The following is a 19,769-nucleotide window of genomic DNA, read 5'->3' as shown; positions in this document are numbered from 1 at the left end:
AGGCTCCGCAAAGACACTCAGTCTTCACTGTCTGAGTTTATCAGCTTCAGCTTCTTCATAGTCCTCCATCTGTCTTTCAACATGACGCTTGTTCGCTTGTTGAATTTATAATGTGATAGTATTTTAGACCAATTTCCCTCTCCGTATTTCTTCACGCCAGATCTCAGATTCTGGTCTTCTTCCCAAATCCACGCCTTTTGATGAAAAGTAAGATAGTTATTCACAGAAACAATTATGTTTTTTTCAATTGAGGTATAAATGACAACATTTTATTAGTTTCAGGTGTACAATATAATGATCCAGTATTCATATATATTGTGAAATGATCACCACAATAAGTCTAGTTAACATCCGTCAAAAGTAGATAAAAAGTAGAACAGTTATTCACAGAAACAATTCCGTAAATAACATATCTACTATAAATACAACTTTTTTTTATCAGTATCATGTTACAATTTCTTAATGGTGGAAGAAATTCTGTAAACATATCTTAGATTTCTGTAAGATCTTACTGTGGTGATACTGTCAAGGGTCCTGACTATATTACCGTTCATTTTACATGAACACACTTCGGCTCAGCTGCCCAAGATCAGACAGCTACAAAGCGACGGAGCTAAACACAAACCCAATTCATCTGACTTTAAGCCCACACTGTCTCTTAAGATGCTTTTCTACAACTGTTAATAGATTAGAGATATGTAGGATTCACAAATACCAATGAGAACTTATGAATATTTAATTCTCCCTTAATGAACTCCGTGAAAACCCTGTTCTATGTTGGGCAAAGTACACACACACATAAAACTCAAATCTTCTCTAAAACAGATTTTTGAGAACTAACACAAACTAGTTAAAAAAACACTATTTTGTTTTTGGAGAAAATGACTGAAGAATTTTAAAAGTCAAATTCCGTATTATACACAGAAAAAGATTACTGACACCTGGCATTTGCTGTAGGTGACCAACTAATCACTCCTGCTGCTGACATGCTAAGGAGCAATATGATCACCTAAGTGATTACTTACTGTTTCTGAACTATGAATAATCTCCCCAGCTGACTCACATTTGCTTTAAAAATGCATTCATCATCAGTCACAGGAAGGCAAATACTGTAAGATTTCACTTACATGAGATATCTAGAGTAGTCAAATTCCCAGAAACAGAAAGTAGAATGGTGGCTGCCAGGGAATGGGAGGAAGCGGGAAATGGGGAGCTGTCTTATGAGTACAGTGTTTCAGTTTTGCAAGGTGAAAAAGTTCCGGAAGTTGTTGCACAACAACGTGAATGCATTTAATGCCAGTGAATCATACAATTAAAAATGATTAAGGTGGTAAGTTTTATGCTATGTATTACTATAAATAAATTTTTAAAATGAGCAAAGGACTTGAGTAGACAATTCTCCAAAAGAGATATACAAATGGCCAATAAGCACTTGAAAAAAATGCTCAACATCACTAATCATTAGGGAAGTGCAAATCCAAACCACCAGGAAATGTCACCTCAAACCCATTAGGATGTCCACCATCAAAAAAACTAGAAAATAATAGGTGGTGGCGACGATGAGAAACTGGAACTCACGTGCTGTTAATGGGAATGAAAAACTGTGTGACTGCTGGGGAAAATAGTATGGTGGTTCCTCAAAAATTAAAAGTACCATGTGACCCAATTCTACTTGTGGGTATATATCCAAAAGAACTGAAAGCAGAGACTTGAAGAGAAATCTGTACACCCCTGTTGATAGCAGTATTACACATAATAGCCAAAAGGTGGAAGCAACCTAAGTGTCCACTGATGGAGAAGTGCATAAGCAAAATGTGGTATATAAATACGAGACATTATTCAGCCTTAAAAAAGGAAGAAAACGCTGACACATACTACAATGTAAATGAATCTTGAGGACATTATGCTAAGTGAAACAAGTCAAACACAAAAGAACAAATACTGTAGGATTCCACTTATATGAGGTACCTAAAATAGTCAAATTCACAGACAGAAAGTAGAAAAGTTGGTTGCCAGAGGCTTGGGGGGAGGGGCGAATGAGGAGTTATTGTTTAATGGGTCCAGAGTTTTAGTTTTGCAAGATAAAAAGAGCTCCGTAGGGCTTCCCTGGTGGCGCAGTGGTTGAGCGTCCGCCTGCCGATGCAGGGGACACGGGTTCGTGCCCCGGTCCGGGAAGATCCCACATGCCCTGGAGCAGCTGGGCCCGCGAGCCATGGCCGCTGAGCCTGCACGTCCGGAGCCTGTGCTCCGCAATGGGAGAGGCCACAACAGTGAGAGGCCCGTGTACCGCCAAAAAAAAAAAAAAAAAAAGAGCGCCGTGGATAGATGGTGGTAATGGTAGCACAAGATGTGTTTAATGATGCTGAACGATATATTTTAAAATGGCTAGGATGGCAAATTTTGTTTTGTGTCTTTTATTACAATTAAAGAAAAAAAGAATCCAGCTCAGCTGTCTCACACACTATCAAAGAGAACCTCCAGATGCTTGTAGACAAACGTGAGATGAAAACTATCTTGTGTATGGCTCAGGGCCATAAGATTGGCAGTGTCCATCATTATACCTCTTGCGGGTCTGAGCCGCCACCTATCAGCAACTGTGCTGCCTACAAGGGCACAGCTAATCAACCTCTAGACAAAGACATTTTTTTTGCGGTATGGCAAAAAAAAAGATAATGTATTTCAGGACACAAGCAAAAACTGTGCCCTTAGTACTATTCTCTTTTGTCTTTTGCTTTACTTGAAAGATAAAAAATAAAATCAATTAAGAGAATCATAACAACCCTAGCCATGCCCACAACTCAAGATACAAACAGCATACAACAAATTAAAATGCACCAATCTTTTCTTTCCGTAAGGTTAAAAAGTTTGTATTACTTATACTTCAAAAATTGCATATCATTTCTAGTGCCTTTTAGAGGAAAAAACAATGCTTCAGTAATACTTTAAAAATGGTATTTACTTACACCAATGGAATCCTTGGGTCTAGTGCTATGTCAGTAAATGGCAGAAGCATTTTACAGTTTCTGATCTGTTGAAATGTACACATTCCAGCCTAGTTTGGTCTAATTTTTAAAGCCTGATTTGGTGTGAATAATCAAGTAGAAAATCTAAACTTGGATAATACGTAGTGAGCAACTATCTTTCACTGGTCCAGATAAATCATTTCAAAGACCTCTATTTAAAAAAAAAAAAAGACCTCTATTTTAGATCATAAATAGTAAAGTCTATACTTTTTTTTTTTTTAATTTTTGGCTGCATCCCACGGCATGTGGGACCTTAGTTCCCAACCAGGGATCGAACCCATGCCCCCTGCATTGGAAGGCAGAGTCTTAGCCACTGCACTGCCAGGGAAGTCCCAGTAAGTCTATACTTTGGAGAAGGAACTGTTTCTCACAAGGCCACCGGGTAAGCTCTAGGCTTGCTCTACTGCCTTCTCCATCAATGACTTGGTGACTCAAAGGTGTGCCCCTACTTGCCCCCTTCACTTCCCTCAGAGGATGGGGAGCCAGAGCTAAGGGCGCATCGCTTTCCCATGATCCAAGACCTTCAGATTGGCTACTTTGTTCAGGAATATGGAGATCTCAGCCCGTGATGCTGAGGAGGCTGCTGCAGGCCCAATGGTGCCAGAGGCTGAAGTGTTCCAGCAACCAAGAACCATAGTGGTGCCCAAACACAAAGAAACCCTGTGTGTGTCTCTGAGACTAGAACCCGCCAGTTTTCTAACATTTACTTTCCGCCTCAGGGGAAAGATATAGGAGGCAAACATAATCACATAAAATACTAATTTTAAAAAAGCAGCTGGATTTAGAGACCCGATTCCTAGTCTTCACTGTAAACCACATATTTCTGTGGGGTCACAACTGAATATTATATATTGGCACCGTCCAACTCAGGACATTTCTTCCCACAGGCCAACTGGATTCTTTCCCCTAAACAAAAAGTTTTTATACTGAGCAGACGCTGTGTCACGATTGTGGTTGTGCAGTTCTTATATCCTCTAAACTTCACAGGTTCATAAAACAGGAAAAAGTAAACTATCAGTCTGAAAGCACAGCCCGTTCCCCCCATTGTTTGCAGTAATGTGTGGAAGTTATTTTAAACAGTGTGCCCTTGTGTTGCTCAACTCTAGCTGGCCCACCACCCCAGGTTCCATGTTTAAACATCAACTGATTGTGAGAAGGGGCTTTGGAAGAGCTTTATAAACTGAAATATCCTTCCATTTCATCACTCAGATTCCTGAACAGGAGTTGGGAATAATGCTTTTTCATCTTTCTTATCCTCTCTTTTTTCTCTTACTGTGAAAAATAACAGTCAACCTCAAGTCACACACTGGACCCATTGCGTGCTGAGACAGGATTGTGGGTTTCTTGGTCACACCTGTGTAGGTGCTCAGTGTAGTGTAGACATGTTTTAAAATAAAACATGATGTATATTAAAAATGATATCATTTGTAATTTTTAAAATATTGTATCATAATTCCCATTGCATACCATCTACGGGGAAAAAGTCTTTATTGTAGAAAGGTACTCACTTCTCTTCTTGAATAAATTTACAAAAGGAAGGCCTCTTTTCAAACTGTGATGAGGCAGGCAAAAATATCTTTGTCTGTTTAACATACAAATGCAGTGAGAAGAAACTGTCCAAGAAGAAACTGTGCAAGAATACTGCAATAAAAAATTCTAAAGAACCAAAATCTCAACACAAAGTAAGATAAAATCATTCACTCATCTGAAACAAATTATCCCACCAAAAAGCCAACAGTGGAACGCTAAAAATAAAACCAGACACAGAATTGTTTTTTGACATAGTAAATAGTGATAGACGATATCACCTGTATTCTATGTTATGTAGTTGATATTCCATATTTCGTTTCAAATACAAAAAAGACAGAAACTTTTCTTGATATATATCTATAAGTAACACCTATAATCCTGTTTAGAACTGTTGCCAGAAGAACAGGGAAAGATAAAATGTATGAGGCAGAGACTTCTGGATTTTAGACCAACCTGGAGAGCTTGGAAATATCACCTCAGTCATCACAACAAGAAAAAAGGTGAACAACCTGAAAAGTCAACAACTCTTCCTAGATCCATCAGAAAATTAATGTCACAGGGCAAACAGAAAGGTGGATACAGAGAATCATAGCTTAGTGGAAGCAGAAGGCCAGGAGAAGCAGCTCACAGCTGGGGCCAGTACTGGGAGGAACATTTAACTGTGATGGACAAATTGAGGGAGGCTCATTGTGAACAAGCTTGAGTTAAAAACTCCAGTGGCCCAATCTTAGGGGGCCCACAAACTTGTGAGTTTTCTCTCCAAAAGCCCCACCAGGTTCTCAGGGTGAAGATGACAGAATAATCTCCTCCTGCTTCTAGCAGGTGGAAGAGGAAAATACCCATTTCAAAATACATCCAGAGCATTCTGTTCTCATTAACAAAGCCTGCCCTCGGACTTCCCTGGTGGCGCAGTGATTAAGAATCCGCCTGCCAATGCAGGGGACATGGGTTCGAGCCCTGGTCCAGAAAGATCCTACATGCCACGGAGCAACTAAGCCCGTGCGCCACAGCTACTGAGCCTGCACTCTAGAGCCCGCGAGCCACAACTACTGAAGCTTGCATGCCTAGAGCTCGGCTCCGCAACAAGAGAAGTACCTGCAATGAGAAGCCTGCGCACTGCAATGAAGAGTAGCCCCCGCTCGCCACAACTAGAGAAAGCTCGCGCAGCAACAAAGACCCAACGCAGCCAAAAATAAATAAATAAATAAATTTATTAAAGAAACAAAACAAAACAGGTGCAGGAAGCTCAGAGAACACAAAGAAGGATAAATACCAAAAAATCTACATCTTGGTACATCATATTCAAAGTGGGAAAAAAAAATCAAAGACAAAAAATATATATGACTTTTGGTTGCACATAGTGGCATAAGGTCAACATTTCCTCATTCTCCTTTGGGAATTCACCCAACAGAAACAAGGAGAGAAATGAAATCCCAAACTCGTAAAATTAAGAGAACCCTTTGGCCTGAACCATAACAAAGGTGAATGGGGTCCGTTATTGGTGGAAACTGACAAAAGGTTTGTGAAGAAGTGGAGCACAGCCACTCTACCTATAGATCACAGAAAGCCCGTGGCGTACACGTTTCCAAAGTCAGGAACATATACTGAGCTGTACACCTTAAATCCCTGGTCTGCAACAGCAGGAGCCTCCCTCAACCAGCATTACCTCCAAAAAGTAGAGGTGGTGGACCTAAATTAGGAATCATGCAGACAAGCAATAGTTGCAGGAAGCAAACCAAAAATTGGAGTTGACTGCTATGTTCACTGGGGGAGAAGTCATGGTCAAAATAAACTTGAGTCACAGGAGATATCCCTAGTAACCTAGAACTTGACCCTAGCCCCTCAACAATGAACCATTTGCAAATAGCTTATCAAAAAAAAAAAAAAAAAGCATCTGAAATAAAGAAGAGTAAGAAGAAAAGTATAGGATCATCTTCCACTGCCAATATGATCGAACAAGGACCAGATTTACTCACCTGCTGTGAACAACTAGAAAACCAGATAAAATACAGTAAACAATCGTTTCAGAAACTGGACGGATGGCACAGGCCTATAATCACTGAGAGGGCAAACAAATGAAATGAATCCTAAAAGGGACCCATTGTGGCTTTCTGAATAGAAAAATTCTTTACCAAACGATATTTTTTCTTTTTTTTAAAGCACAGAAAAATCTTACTTAAATTGAATCTATGGAGGCTTCCCTGGTGGCGCAGTGGTTAAGAATCCGCCTGCCAATGCAGGGGACATGGGTTTGAGCCCTGGTCTGGGAAGATTCCACATGCTGCGGAGGAACTAAGCCTGTGCGCCACAGCTACTGAGCCTGTGCTCTAGAGCCCGTGAGCCACAACTACTGAACCCGTGTGCCACAACTACTAAAGCCTGTGTGCCTAGAGCCTGTGCTCCGCAACAAGAGAAGCCACCACAATGAGAAGCCTGTGCACCTCAACGAAGAGTAGCCCCTGCTCGCTGCAACTAGAGAAAGCCCGCATGCAGCAACGAAGACCCAACACAGCCAAAAATAAATAAATTAAATAAGTAAATAAATAAATAGAATCTGTTAGGAAGATACAAATATAAAAGCTTATCAAGCAGATTTAAGTTCCACCCTACATCTGATGAACTGATTTTATGATGACAGTAATACAATAATTCTAAATAAATGTCACTAACACCCAGCTTAAGAATATCTTTAAAATGTGGGTGAACTTTGAATAGGCAAATTGATCAACAAATCTAAGATGGCAAAATTAAAGATGGCAAAGAGAAAACATTTTATCCTCAAGATTTTTTAGGGTTGAACATAAATAATGTGAAATAATCACAATTATTCAAGTTATGACTTTAATATCCATTAAGTATTATTAATTATAATAAACATACCTGTCTTTTTCTAGGTTGATGTTTTTCAAGAGTTGGAGGCTGACTGTTTAAAACATGTATTCTCTTGCTTTCAGCGGCTTGCCTACTGTTCTGTTTTTTCTTTCTTCCACCTAAAAGTAGAAATGCCGTCATCAAAAATTGTCTCACATTAAAAGAATTATATAATTTTTTTTTTTTGGCCACACCGTGCAGCATGTGCGATCTTAGTTCCCTGACCAGGGATTGAACCCATGCCCCCTGCAGTGGAAGCATGGAGTCTTAACCACTGGACCACCAGGGAAGTCCCAGAAGAATATTTTTAAAGGTTACCATGAAATTCCTATCTACTGGTTAGCTATTTTTTGAAAAAAATAACTGTTTAGTTTTTTCCCTTTGAATCTGGAAGCAGCGTGATATAGTGCAAAGATCAGCCTTTGAAAATCAGGGTGGGGGTGTTTCTTTTCCAACCTGGGCCTGGCAGAACCGCTCCTGCAAAGGGTATCAAGAAGAAGGGCCATTCTAGGATAGAAAGCCCAGAGATAAACCCACACACCTATGGTCAACTTATCTATGACAAAGGAGGCAAGGATACACAATGGAGAAAAGACAGCCTCTTCAATAAGTGGTGCAGGGAAAACTGGACAGCTACATGTGAAAGAATGAAATTAGAACACTCCCTAACACCATACACAAAAATAAATTCAAAATGGATTAGAGACCTAAATGTAAGACCGGACACTATAAAACTCTTAGAGGAAAACACAGGAAGAACACTCTTTGATATAAATCACAGCAAGATCTTTTTTGATCCACTTCCTAGAGTAATGGAAATAAAAACAAAAATAAACAAATGGGACCTAATGAAACGTAAAAGCTTTTGCAAAGCAAACTACAAACAAGACAAAAAGACAACCCTCAGAATGGGAGAAAATATTTGCAAACGAATCAACGGACAAAGGATTAATCTCCAAAATATATAAACAGCTCATGCAGCACAATATTAAAAAAAACAACACAATCAAAAAATAGGTAGGGCTTCCCTGGTGGCGCAGTGGTTGAGAGTCCACCTGCCGATGCAGGGGACATGGGTTCGTGCCCCGGGCCGGGAAGATCCCACATGCCGTGCAGCGGCTGGGCCCGTGAGCCATGGCCACTGAGCCTGCACAACCGGAGCCTGTGCTTTGCAACAGGAGAGGCCACAACAGTGAGAGGCCCGTGTACAGAAAAAAAAAAAAAAAAGGGCAGAGAGAATGGACTTGAGGAAATGGGGAGGGGGAAGGGTAAGCTGGGATGAAGTGAGAGTGGCATGGACTTATGAATATTACCAAATGTAAAATAGATAGCTAGTGGGAAGCAGCTGCATAGCACAGGGAGATCAGCTCGGTGCTTTGTGACTACCACCTAGAGGGGTGGGATAGGGAGGGTGGGAGGAAGATGCAAGAGGGAGGAGATATGGGGATATATGTATACGTATAGCTGATTCACTTTGTTATAAAGCAGAAACTAACATATCATTGTAAAGCAATTATACTCCAATAAAGATGTTAAAAAAATAAAATTAATTAACATAAAAAAAGATGTACAATATTGTAAACCTTGACAATGTAAAAGTAGGGTATAGAGGACAGCAGTGAGAAGGCAGAAAACATGGGTAGGAGAAGAAAAGTGAGGTGAAGGAGTGGTAATTTCCTCCTTTCACATTATAGGGAGTCAGGAGGTATTATCTAAAATCAAATAAAATATAGCAGTATATTATTTCGAGTTATAAAGACAACCAATAGTAGATTTAAAACTAATAAAACTCTGGAAGTGAGTATTAAAGTTCCTAGTTTAAGAGCAATTGTTGAAAGAAATGCAAATACAAACATATTACTTAGAATTTATAGTAGTACCGACCAGAATTAAAAAATAAACTTTTAAAACAGTTATATCTGCTATAATAGGGCAACACAAGGTATCCTTGTGGTGATGCAACTACTTTATATCTTGGTTGAATCAATGTCAATACACTGCTTGTGATACTGCACTATAGAATTGCAAGGTGTTGCCCCGTTATATTCTTAATTCTACCAAAGACTCCACCAAGCTAATATATTTACTTTCTTTTTTGCCTTTCCTGAGGTATGAGTGACAAATAAAATTGTAAGATGTTTAAAGTGTAAAAGAAAAAAAAGGGCAGAAGACCTAAACAGACATTTCTCCAAAGAAGACATACAGATGGCCAAGAAGCACATGAAAAGCTGCTCAACATCACTAATTAGTAGAGAAATGCAAATCAAAACTACAATGAGGTATCACCTCACACCAGTTAGAATGGGCATCATCAGAAAAATCTACAAACAAAAAATGCTGGAGAGGGTATGGAGAAAAGGAAACCCTCTTGCACTGTCGGTGGGAATGTAAATTGATACAGCCACTATGGAGAACAGTATGGAGGCTCCTTAAGAAACTAAAAATAGAATTACCATATGACCCAGCAATCCCACTACTGGGCATATACCCAGAGAAAACCGTAATTCAGAAAGACACATGCACCCCAATGTTCACTGCAGCACTATATACAATAGCCAGGTCATAGAAGCAACTTAAATGCCCATCAACAGACGAATGGATAAAGAAGATGTGGTACATATATACAATGGAATATTACTCAGCCATAAAAAGGAACGAAATTGGGTCATTTGTAGAGACGTGGATGGATCTAGAGACAGTCATATGGAGTGAAGTCAGAAAAACAAATATTGTATATAAAAGCATATATGTGGAACCTAGAAAAATGGTACAGATGAACCGGTTTGCAGGGCAGAAATTGAGACACAGATGTAGAGAACAAATGTATGGACACCAAGGGGGGAAAGTGGGGCAGGGGGTGGCAGGATGAATTGGGAGATTGGGATTGACATATATACACTAATATGTATAAAATAGATAACTAATAAGAAAAAAAGTATGTGTTTAATTAAACTGAAGTATAATTCTGACAAACTTTTTGATAGCAGCAGTAATTCGGTTCTGTAATAGGTCAGCTTAAATATAATTCCCAAGATCCTTAGTTAACTTTAAAATCTAGTATAAACGGTAAGTATAATTTTGGATATCAGGGTAATTTCTAAGTAAGACAGGATGCTCAAACATAGGTCACGAGGTATAGTCTATATCTAGCTTTGCTTTTTTTTTTTTTTTTTTTTTTTGCGGTACGTAGGCCTCTCACTGTTGTGGCCTCTCCTGTTGTGGAGCACAGGCTCCGGACGCGCAGGCTCAGTGGCCATGGCTCACGGGCCCAGCCGCTCTGCGGCATGTGGGATCTTTCTGGACCAGGGCTCGAACCCGTGTCCCCTGCATCGGCAGGCGGACTCTCAACCACTGCACCACCAGGGAAGCCCTCTTGATTCTTTTATGCCTTTAAAGGTCATCTCACCTCCTAGTGCCTGTCTTTTCATCATCTGTTTAAAAAAGGAATAATATTTACCTTATAGGATTGTTGTAATTTCTTAATATAATGTTTAAGGAGTATTTGACACAGTGTAAGAAGTAAACCCTTCCCTCTTTCCCTCTTATTCACAGTTTAGTAAGACAAGAAGTAAACGTATATGTGACTCAAAAGAAACAGAATGGTAATTACTGAAAGAAAATTGTGTGTACAGTTGACCCTTGAATAACATGGGTTTGAACTATATGGGCCCACTTATACACAGATTTTTTTTTCAATAAACATAGTACCTGTATTTTCATTTTACAGATCTTGAAGTGTGGGGAAGAGTTTGTGTTCGATTAGCGATCACAATATGTGGAATCAAAACAACTAGGGTTTGAGTTCTGATTCTATGCTGTTTCAGCTTCCTGCCCTCAGGTGAGTCACTTATCAATTCTTTTGTTTTTGAGGCAGAGATAGCAGGATGCATTGACTGCACAGGAGTCGGTGCCTCTGATCCCCATGTTGTTTAAGGGTCAACTGTATAGAAAACCTAAAAGAATATACACATAGAATTAAAAACAGTTTAGCAAGATGGTTGCATATAAGATCAATAAACAAAACCCAACAGTGTTTCTGTACATTAGCAACAGTTAAAATAATTAAAATAGTCAAAAGATAATATTTACAATAGTAATAAAATATATAACATTTTTAGGGATAAATCCAGCAAATACAGTCAAGATCTGTATGTAGTAAATTACAAAACTTTACTATATATATGTGTGTGTGCATGCACATATACAAGTTATAAGAATATATATACATAAGACAATCTAAATAAAGAAATATGCTTTTTGTTCATGTAGAGGAAGACAATATAATTGTGTCAGCTGTCTCCAAAACTGTCTACTAGGACTTCCCCAGTGGCGCAGTGGTTAAGAATCCGCCTGCCAATGCAGGGGACACAGGTTCGAGCCCTGGTGCTACACAACAACTAAGCCCATGGGCCACAACTACTGAGCCTGCGCTCTAGAGCCCACGAGCCACAACTACTGAGCCTGCGTGCTGCAACTACTGAAGCCTGTGAACCTAGAGCCCATGCTCCGCAACAAAGGAAGCCACCGCAGTGAGAGGCCCGTGCACCGCAATGAAGAGTAGCCCCTGCTCGCCGCAACCAGAGAAAGCCTGTGCACGACAACGAAGACCCAACACAGCCGAAAATAAAATTAATTAACTAATTTAAAGAAACAAAAAAAGAAAACTGTCTACTATTACAATGTAATTTTAAATCAAAATTTCAACAGGGTTCTTTGTAGTATTTAACAAGATTATTCTAAAATTATGTATTAGGAGAGTTAGTCCATCATGGGCCCTGAGCATCCCTTCAGTTCTTGCTGAATGTACAAGGCTTACTCATTCCCTGATACTAAACAGTTTCTACAGTTAGTCAGGAACCTAAATAGGTCAAGGGAACCATGGTCTGACTACCATGTAACTAACTCTCTCCTGGGGAAGGCAACTGGATTATTTGCTATGTTTTGCTTGCTGCTTACTCAGAAAGTGCCCTTGGCCCCAGGTTCCTCCCTGCAGTACAACCTACTGCCTGCAGAGCATCTACCTGGGCCCACTGCACTGTCTTTGGGACCTGGCGAGGGGAACCAGCACAACTACGCTGATGCCATATGCTATTGCTATCTGTTGTGCTGTAATAAACCATCTTGTTCTGACCCAGGTCTTGTTGTCCACTTTTGGCACCTATGGAGTGGTAGCAGCTTCACTGCTTGCAATCTTCTATAAAGTGGTTTTCTTCCCCCTGACAATATAGAAGACCAAAACACCAAGAATACTCAAGATACTCCTAAAGAATAACAGAAAGATGAAGGAAATTGCCCTATCACACACTGAGTTATTACTAAACTACAGTAATGAAGACAATGTGGTATCAGTGCAGGAACAGATCGTATGTGTTGGTGAGGTTAATGGAAACCACACCAGTTATTTTGAACAGAGATTTTCATATTGGGAACTGTTCTAACAGGTGCTAGAGGACTAAAAAGGCAAAAATAAATTAACAGAGATTAATAATTAAGAGAAATTCATATATAGGTGGATATTTCAATACTTCTCTCTCAGTAATTAGTAGAACAAGCAGACAAAAAATAAGCATGCATATAGAACACCTGAGAAGCACTATGAATCAATTTGACCTAATCGACATTTTATAACACTCCACTCAACAATAGCAAAATTCACATTCTTCTTAAGTGCACATCAACAGTCACCAAGACAGACCATATTCTGGGCCATAAAGCAAATCTAAACTAAAAAAGAAAAAGAAAGAAATCCTCAAAGCATATTCTCAGGTCGGAACCAAATTAATTGGAAATCATTAATAGAAAGGTATCTAGAATATCCTAAAATTTTTGGAAATTAAATGAAGAGCTGCTGCTTTTTTAAAAAAATTAATTAATTTATTTATTTTTATTTTTGGCTGCGTTGCGTCTTTGTTGCTGCGCGCAGGCTTTTCTCTAGCTGCAGCGAGGGGGGGCTACTCTTCGTCACAGCGCATGGGCTTCTCATTAGATGGCTTCTCTTGTTGCAGAGCACGGGCTCTAGACACGCGGGCTTCAGTGGTTGTGGCACTCGGGCTCAGTAGTTGTGGCTCATGGGCTCTACAGCGCAGGCTCAGTAGCTGTGGCGCGTGGGCTTAGTTGCTCTGCGGCATGTGGGATCTCCCCAGACCAGGGCTCGAACCTGTGTCCCCTGCATTGGCAGGCGGATTCTTAACCACTGTGCCACCAGGGAAGCCCAAACAAAGAGCTTCTTAATAGCCCAGAAGATCAAAGAAAAAAGTCTCAAGGGAAATAAAAAAATATATTTTGATGAAAATGAAAATATAACATAAAACTTTGGGGATGCAACTAAGGCAGTAATTAAAGGAAAATTTATAGCATTAAATGCACATATTAGAAAAACCTGGGCAGCTATGAAGAAAAAGCAACTCATATACAAAGAGGGAAAAAGTCAGGTTGATGTCAGACTGTCCACAGCAGCACTCATAAAGTCAGAAAATAATGGAGCAAAATCTGCAAAGTTGTAAGGAAAAGTATTTCTAAAGAATACTACATTTAGCCAAAGTTTTTGTGCAAATCTCACCCATTACAGCTGAAATCAATCAGTAGTCTAAAGTTGAAATTTAGTTATAGAGGCAAACTGACCCAACCTATCAAAGCAATTCATATTATTTATTCTTCATTTTGGAGGAATCATATGGTTTACTGATATATTTCTTATGAAACAGCATTTATGTGAAGTTCATTGAATCCTTCAGTTTCACCTTGAAAAAATTAAATGTAAATATACTTTAAAGTACATATGTAACCTCATCACATTTTTATAAATTTTTATTTGCTTTGATTCTATCTATTCTTCCATTGAGGCAGTCTATCTATCTCAGTATTTAAGGACATGGGCTCTGAAGTCAGAAATGTCTGATTTCAAATTCTGGCTCTGGTTCTGTTCATGACCTGTGTGACCAAGGGCTTTTTACACTTAACCTCTTTTTGTCTCAGCTTCCTCATCTGTAAAATGGGAGTGATTAAAAAAAAAAAAGTACTGATCCAGATTGTTTTGAGGATTGAGTTTATAGATAAAAAGCTTTTAACTCAAATATTAATCATTTCACTGAATGCTGGTGAGACTTTTATGCATAGAAAGCATTTAAGTGATTTTTTTCAATTTTTCTGAATTACTTGATTTTTTTAAAAGTACATAGCAATTTTACAAAACTGAAAAAAATTGTTTTTAAAAGATGTCTAAAAAATTTTTTTTTAAATGTTTAGCACTAACGAAATAAATATCCTCTATTAGGAAAAAGAGGATACCTAGGTAACCTTTAAGCAACTTGGACTTTTTTGGAATGTATATGTATATAGTACTAACATCTAACAAAAAGTCAAGAAATGTATTAAAACTCACAGGATCTTCTAGGTTCAATATCCATAGTCACTGTCAAGCCACTCTACAATGTGATTATAGTCTTCATTGGTTCAATTACTGATCGGCTAGAGTGTAAAAAAGTGTATGCTTCCATTTCTTTGAACTTTGTATTATGAAATTAAAAGTCCAGGAAAATCCCCAAATTATTTTACTCTAGAATTATGATTCCTAGCCATTTTGCAGCTAGGAACTCCACCAACATGAAGCAAATATTTCTTTGAGTTTAACTTTACCATCTTTAAAGTGAGGACGATGATTAATATCTACAGATGTAAATGTTTTAGAGCTGTAATTTACAAATACTAGCTAACAGTGGCCCTATCATCAGCCATCAGCTAAGAATAAATTTATTCAATTAATATTTACTTCAGGCATACTATGTACCTGGAATCAAGTTGGTACATCTATTATTTTTATACTGATCAGTAAGTATTTAGATTTGGATCAATAAAGTTTAAAAATCCTTGCATTAGAACATAGTACGGGTTCAATAAACATTTTTTGAATGAATATATACCAAGGAGGAACTTACAATTATATTATAATCGAAAATAATTACAGACTGCTTTTAAGATTTTTTTTTTTTGGTTATTGTTCCTTGTTTTTTAAATCTAGCAATGCCTTTTATAAGGATAATAAATTCTAAATGCAATGAGGAATAAATTCTAAATGCAATCTGCAATGCCAGAGTCTATATATAGTCAATCCTCATTATATTCATGGATTCTGGTATTTGAAAATTCACCTACCTGCTGAAAGTTGTAACAAAAATCAAAACTTGCAGTGCTTTTGTGGACACCGGTGGACATGCACAGAGTGGCAAAATATTTGAGTTCATGTTCCCAGCTGAGGTTAAACAAGGTGAAGCTCTGCTTTCTTATTTTAGCTTCCAGGCTAGAAATAATTGTTCTTTTTATGGTCTATTTAGTGCCGTAGTTTTGTGCTTTTTTGGGGGTAATTCTGCTGTTTAAAATTTTCCCCAAGTGTATTGTGGAAGTGTTGTCTAGTGTTCCTGAGTGCAATAAGGTTATGTATGATGTTCCTTACAGAGAAAAATATGTGGTTAGGTAAGCTTCATTCAGGCATGAGTTACAGTGTTGTTGGCCTGGGTTCAATGTTAAAGAATCAACAATGTATATTAAATAAGGTTTCTTTAAACAGAAACAGGGACTTCCGTGGCGGTCCAGTGGTTAAGACTCCGTGCTTCCACTGTGGGGGGCACGGGTTCCATTCCTGGTCAGGGAACTAAGATCCCGCATGCCGCATGGTGCGGCCTAAATAAATAAACAGAAACACATAAAACAAGGTTATGTATTGAATAGTTGACCAAAATGTTGTAACCAGAGGCTCAAAAGAACCTAACCCTGTATTCTCCTGTAATCATTCAGTATTCACTAAGTGTTCACAATGACCTTATAGAACATTACCGTAAATAACAAGAACCAACTGTAACTTTCTAAAGTAAGCACCACCTCTAATTAACTCTTTGAAGTCATGACATTTAATCCCTTCGTGCTTTAGTTTTCTGATGTGTGTTTGTGTGTTGTGGGGTGCGGTCAAGGGCTGGATTGCTTTCAAGGACGTATCGATTCTCCACTCCGAAAACTGTAATAAGTGTACTTACTTTGACGAGTTTCCACTCTTTCCTCTTTCTTATTAACATCTTGTTGTCGGTTTCCATGTTCCAACTTAGATAAGAAGAGATTTTTGTGAGACCTAAATGAAACACAAAAGCTTGTGATTTGTTCTGAAAAGACTAGAAAAGCTATAGAAAAAGGTAGATGCTTTGTCTCAATCTCTATCTAGGACCTGCTTCTACTTTGGTCTGTTTCCCTTTGGTGCTCTCCTTGCACCAATGCCCCATCTTTTTTTTTTTTTTTTTTTTTTTGCGGTACGCGGGCCTCTCACTGCCGTGGCCTCTCGCGTCGTGGAGCACAGGCTCTGGACGCGCAGGCCCAGCAGCCATGGCCCACGGGCCCAGCCGCTCCGCGGCACGTGGGATCCTCCCGGACCGGGGCACGAACCCGCGTCCCCTGCATCGGCAGGCGGACTCCCAACCACTGTGCCACCAGGGAAGCCTTAATGTCCCATCTTAATCTTTAGCCTCCTAAGATTTTTCTTCTTCAGACTTCCCTCTCTCCCATTTATTTTCTCCATCTCATCGACTCAGAAATCAAGATTCTTTTGGCATTCCAATTAGAGAAATTTCAAAATTCCTTTATACATGATGGTAGATATCACTTGATTATCTTCATAGATTCCAGAAAGGGCTTTCTGGAGAGGTAAGACTGTTTGGAAATACAGGATGTGGCAGAATTTTTGGACAACCTGCAATGTTCGCATTATTCCAATTTAAAAAGGAACAAACTAAAATGGAAAAAAAAAAGTTCAACTAAGCTTAGGCAGCTATTTTATCACCACCTAAAATCTATACTTTGACCCCTATAAGTGCTCTATGCAACCTACTAATGCTTTCCCGCCGTCCCCAAACTTTCCATTGTGCTCTCTGGAATGCCAGTCTCAACTTCTTCACCTGTCTAAAGTCTAGCTCTCCCCTGGGAACAATATTTCTCTCCTTGTGGCCTCCTCAAGTAGAGATTAGCTTCATCTTCCGCAAACCACAGGGTCCGAGAGGTGGGTCTCTATACTTCCCATTTCCTAATGGATGCCAGCTTCAGGATCCTGCTTCCACAGAAACCTTAGCCTTTGAGGATTCATGCCACGGAGGTGCATCGCTATCTACCATTCTCCATAATCTTTCACTATCCTTCCAAGCACCTCCCAGGATTCGCAGACCTTTCTCGATCCCCGAGTGCCGCCATCACCATGAACTATTTCCATGTTTCCATGGATAACCCAGATGACAAACTGGCCCCTCGGCTCCTCATCTCCAGTGACCTCCTCCACACCAGGTCAGCCACCCCCGCCGCACGGTTCCATTTAGCATCCCAATTGCTCTACACTATGAAATCACTCATGCAGACGTTCTGCTCTCTGAACATGTTACATTGTCTGTTATAGCATTTCTAATAGATTAAACAGCTTTTTAAGTAATTTCATAAACTCGCAATTGGGGGCATTCATCAGAAATGTCAGCTCCATCCCCTTCCTGCCCCAGCATCACACCCTTGTTTCTGACAGAATAAGAGTTTACTAATCATTTGCTTTAAGTTCAAGTACCCCCTCCACGTGCAAGCCTTGTAGAAATAATGTGAAACAACCCAGGATCCCAAGAGGCAGGTCTCCATAGTTTGGCATTTCAAGACCCATCAGGGTCTTAAATATCTGTGGAGGTAAGTAGGACCCTGCGATAATTCTTCAAACCATACCATGTGCGTGGCAGTTATTATAAACTACCTAGGTTTGCATGAATTGCTTCAAAGATTTTAAACACAGAAAAGAAAAATGTCAATTTACTTCACCTCAATAAGGATACTGTATCCCCTGAGGATTCAGTTACCGCAGACTGTCACTAACACTTTAAAAGAAGAAAACATTTGTAAGAATGTAAACAAGAGAAACTTTTCATCAGGATTGTACTTTCCACATAATCAAGCCATTTTTCAACTTATAAAAAGTATCTCTGGAAAGAAACTCTGGTAAAATTAAGACCTTTACAGTCCATTACAACATGGCTAATTTTTGCCCAGATGTGCTTACCAGAGACATTAAATCAATGTCTTCCCCAAACATAGGTTCAGCAGAATTGAGCTGTAACTGAGCATTCACAATGTCACTCTTTCAAAAACTCTCTCATGGATCTTTATTTCTATGAATTCAAGTTTAATTCCTTATCCTCCCCAGCAGTCTCCAACTAAACTTTTTAATAAAATTCCTCCCCTCTGCTATAGTTAAAATTAGCTCCAACAAACACAGCATGACCATCTACAGCTCGATGCCTTCACTGGAACTCTTCCTCTCTCCTGAAATGACATTTCTTCTTCCATCCACCTGTAAAAACCTTAACCATCCTTCAAGGTCCAGCTCCATGTTCACACTTTCTTCAAGCTGTCCCTCAAACTCCTTCAGCACTTAAGTCTATCTTTAAACTTTAACAACAAATTATGTAGTGTCTGCTACTGTTTCTGTTTCAAGTCTGTAATTCTTATTGCCTCAAATAGTTTATAAGCTTTACCAGAACAAAATATTTCATCTAGTATTGACAGCATGAGGGTTTCATCTTTCCCGGCATTTGTCTGACCTTGAAATGACATTTCTGTTTCTATCCTTGCTTTACTTACGTCTTATTCATTCTTGCCTTGAAACTGGTGAATTTGACTCCCAGGATGGTTTTGATATTTGCTTGATTCTTATCTTTACCATGTCTCTAGTTTTTGGGTTTTCTCCGTGTCTAGTGCACTACAAGATGTAATGCATGCCTGGTAATGAACTAGGCACCAAGGTTTCAAAGCTATTTAAGAACCTCCAAAACACTCTCCATCTAGTGAGATACAGACAGGTAAACAGATATGTTATTCTCGAAGATAAGTCCTCCTATAGAGGTATGACTTGGTGCTGTGGGAGCACAGAAGTGACAACTCTGCTCAGAGCTCAGCAAGACTTCTTATAGGTGAACTTTGAGCTAGATCTTGAATGGCAAATAAGAGCTTACCTTGAAGAGAAAGAAAGAAATCCAAAATTGAAGAAAGAGTCAAGGCATGAAAGAACTTGTAATATTTGAAGATCAAGTTGTATAGCTAGAAAGTGCCATGGATGTGGGCAGGGAGGGGTTAATGCTTAGGGACAAGGTGTATATGAGGGAGAAAAAAAAAATACCCAGAAAGGGGCTATATACGGCTTTGAAAGCCATGCAATAAAATTTAATTCATCAAGTAGGAAACAGAAAGCCAATAGAGGTTATTAAGCTGGAAAGTGAGTTAAACAGATTTATTTTTATGGGAAGCTAACCCTGGAAGTCACATCAAGAATGGATTTGTGTGGCA

The 19,769-nt window shown here is 39.1% G+C and overlaps 1 protein-coding gene across 7 annotated transcripts in view; it reads right to left on the bottom strand.

The window, feature by feature from the left end:
- TERF1 (telomeric repeat binding factor 1) overlaps positions 1-19,769 on the bottom strand; it is a gene marked incomplete at its 5' end in the record, with an annotated part of 36,020 nt that continues 16,251 nt past the window's right edge. For 2 of the 7 annotated variants that reach the window (XM_079722635.1, XM_079722638.1), the window contains 4 exons: positions 1-194; positions 7,434-7,536; positions 16,447-16,542; positions 18,249-18,292. In XM_079722635.1, the coding sequence (XP_079578761.1) occupies positions 18-194; positions 7,434-7,536; positions 16,447-16,542; positions 18,249-18,292 (420 nt within the window). In that variant the 3' untranslated portion in view covers positions 1-17. Of the gene's footprint in view, positions 195-7,433; positions 7,544-16,446; positions 16,543-18,248; positions 18,293-19,769 lie in introns of all 7 variants that reach the window. The other 5 variants (XM_079722637.1, XM_079722639.1, XM_079722634.1 and 2 more) reach the window with 4 other exon arrangements.

Source organism: Hyperoodon ampullatus (genome assembly GCF_949752795.1).
Source record: "Hyperoodon ampullatus genome assembly, chromosome: 17".
Taxonomy (NCBI): Eukaryota; Metazoa; Chordata; class Mammalia; order Artiodactyla; family Ziphiidae; genus Hyperoodon; species Hyperoodon ampullatus.
Note: the sequence above shows the minus strand (reverse complement) of the source record. Positions and strands in the feature narration are given on the sequence as shown.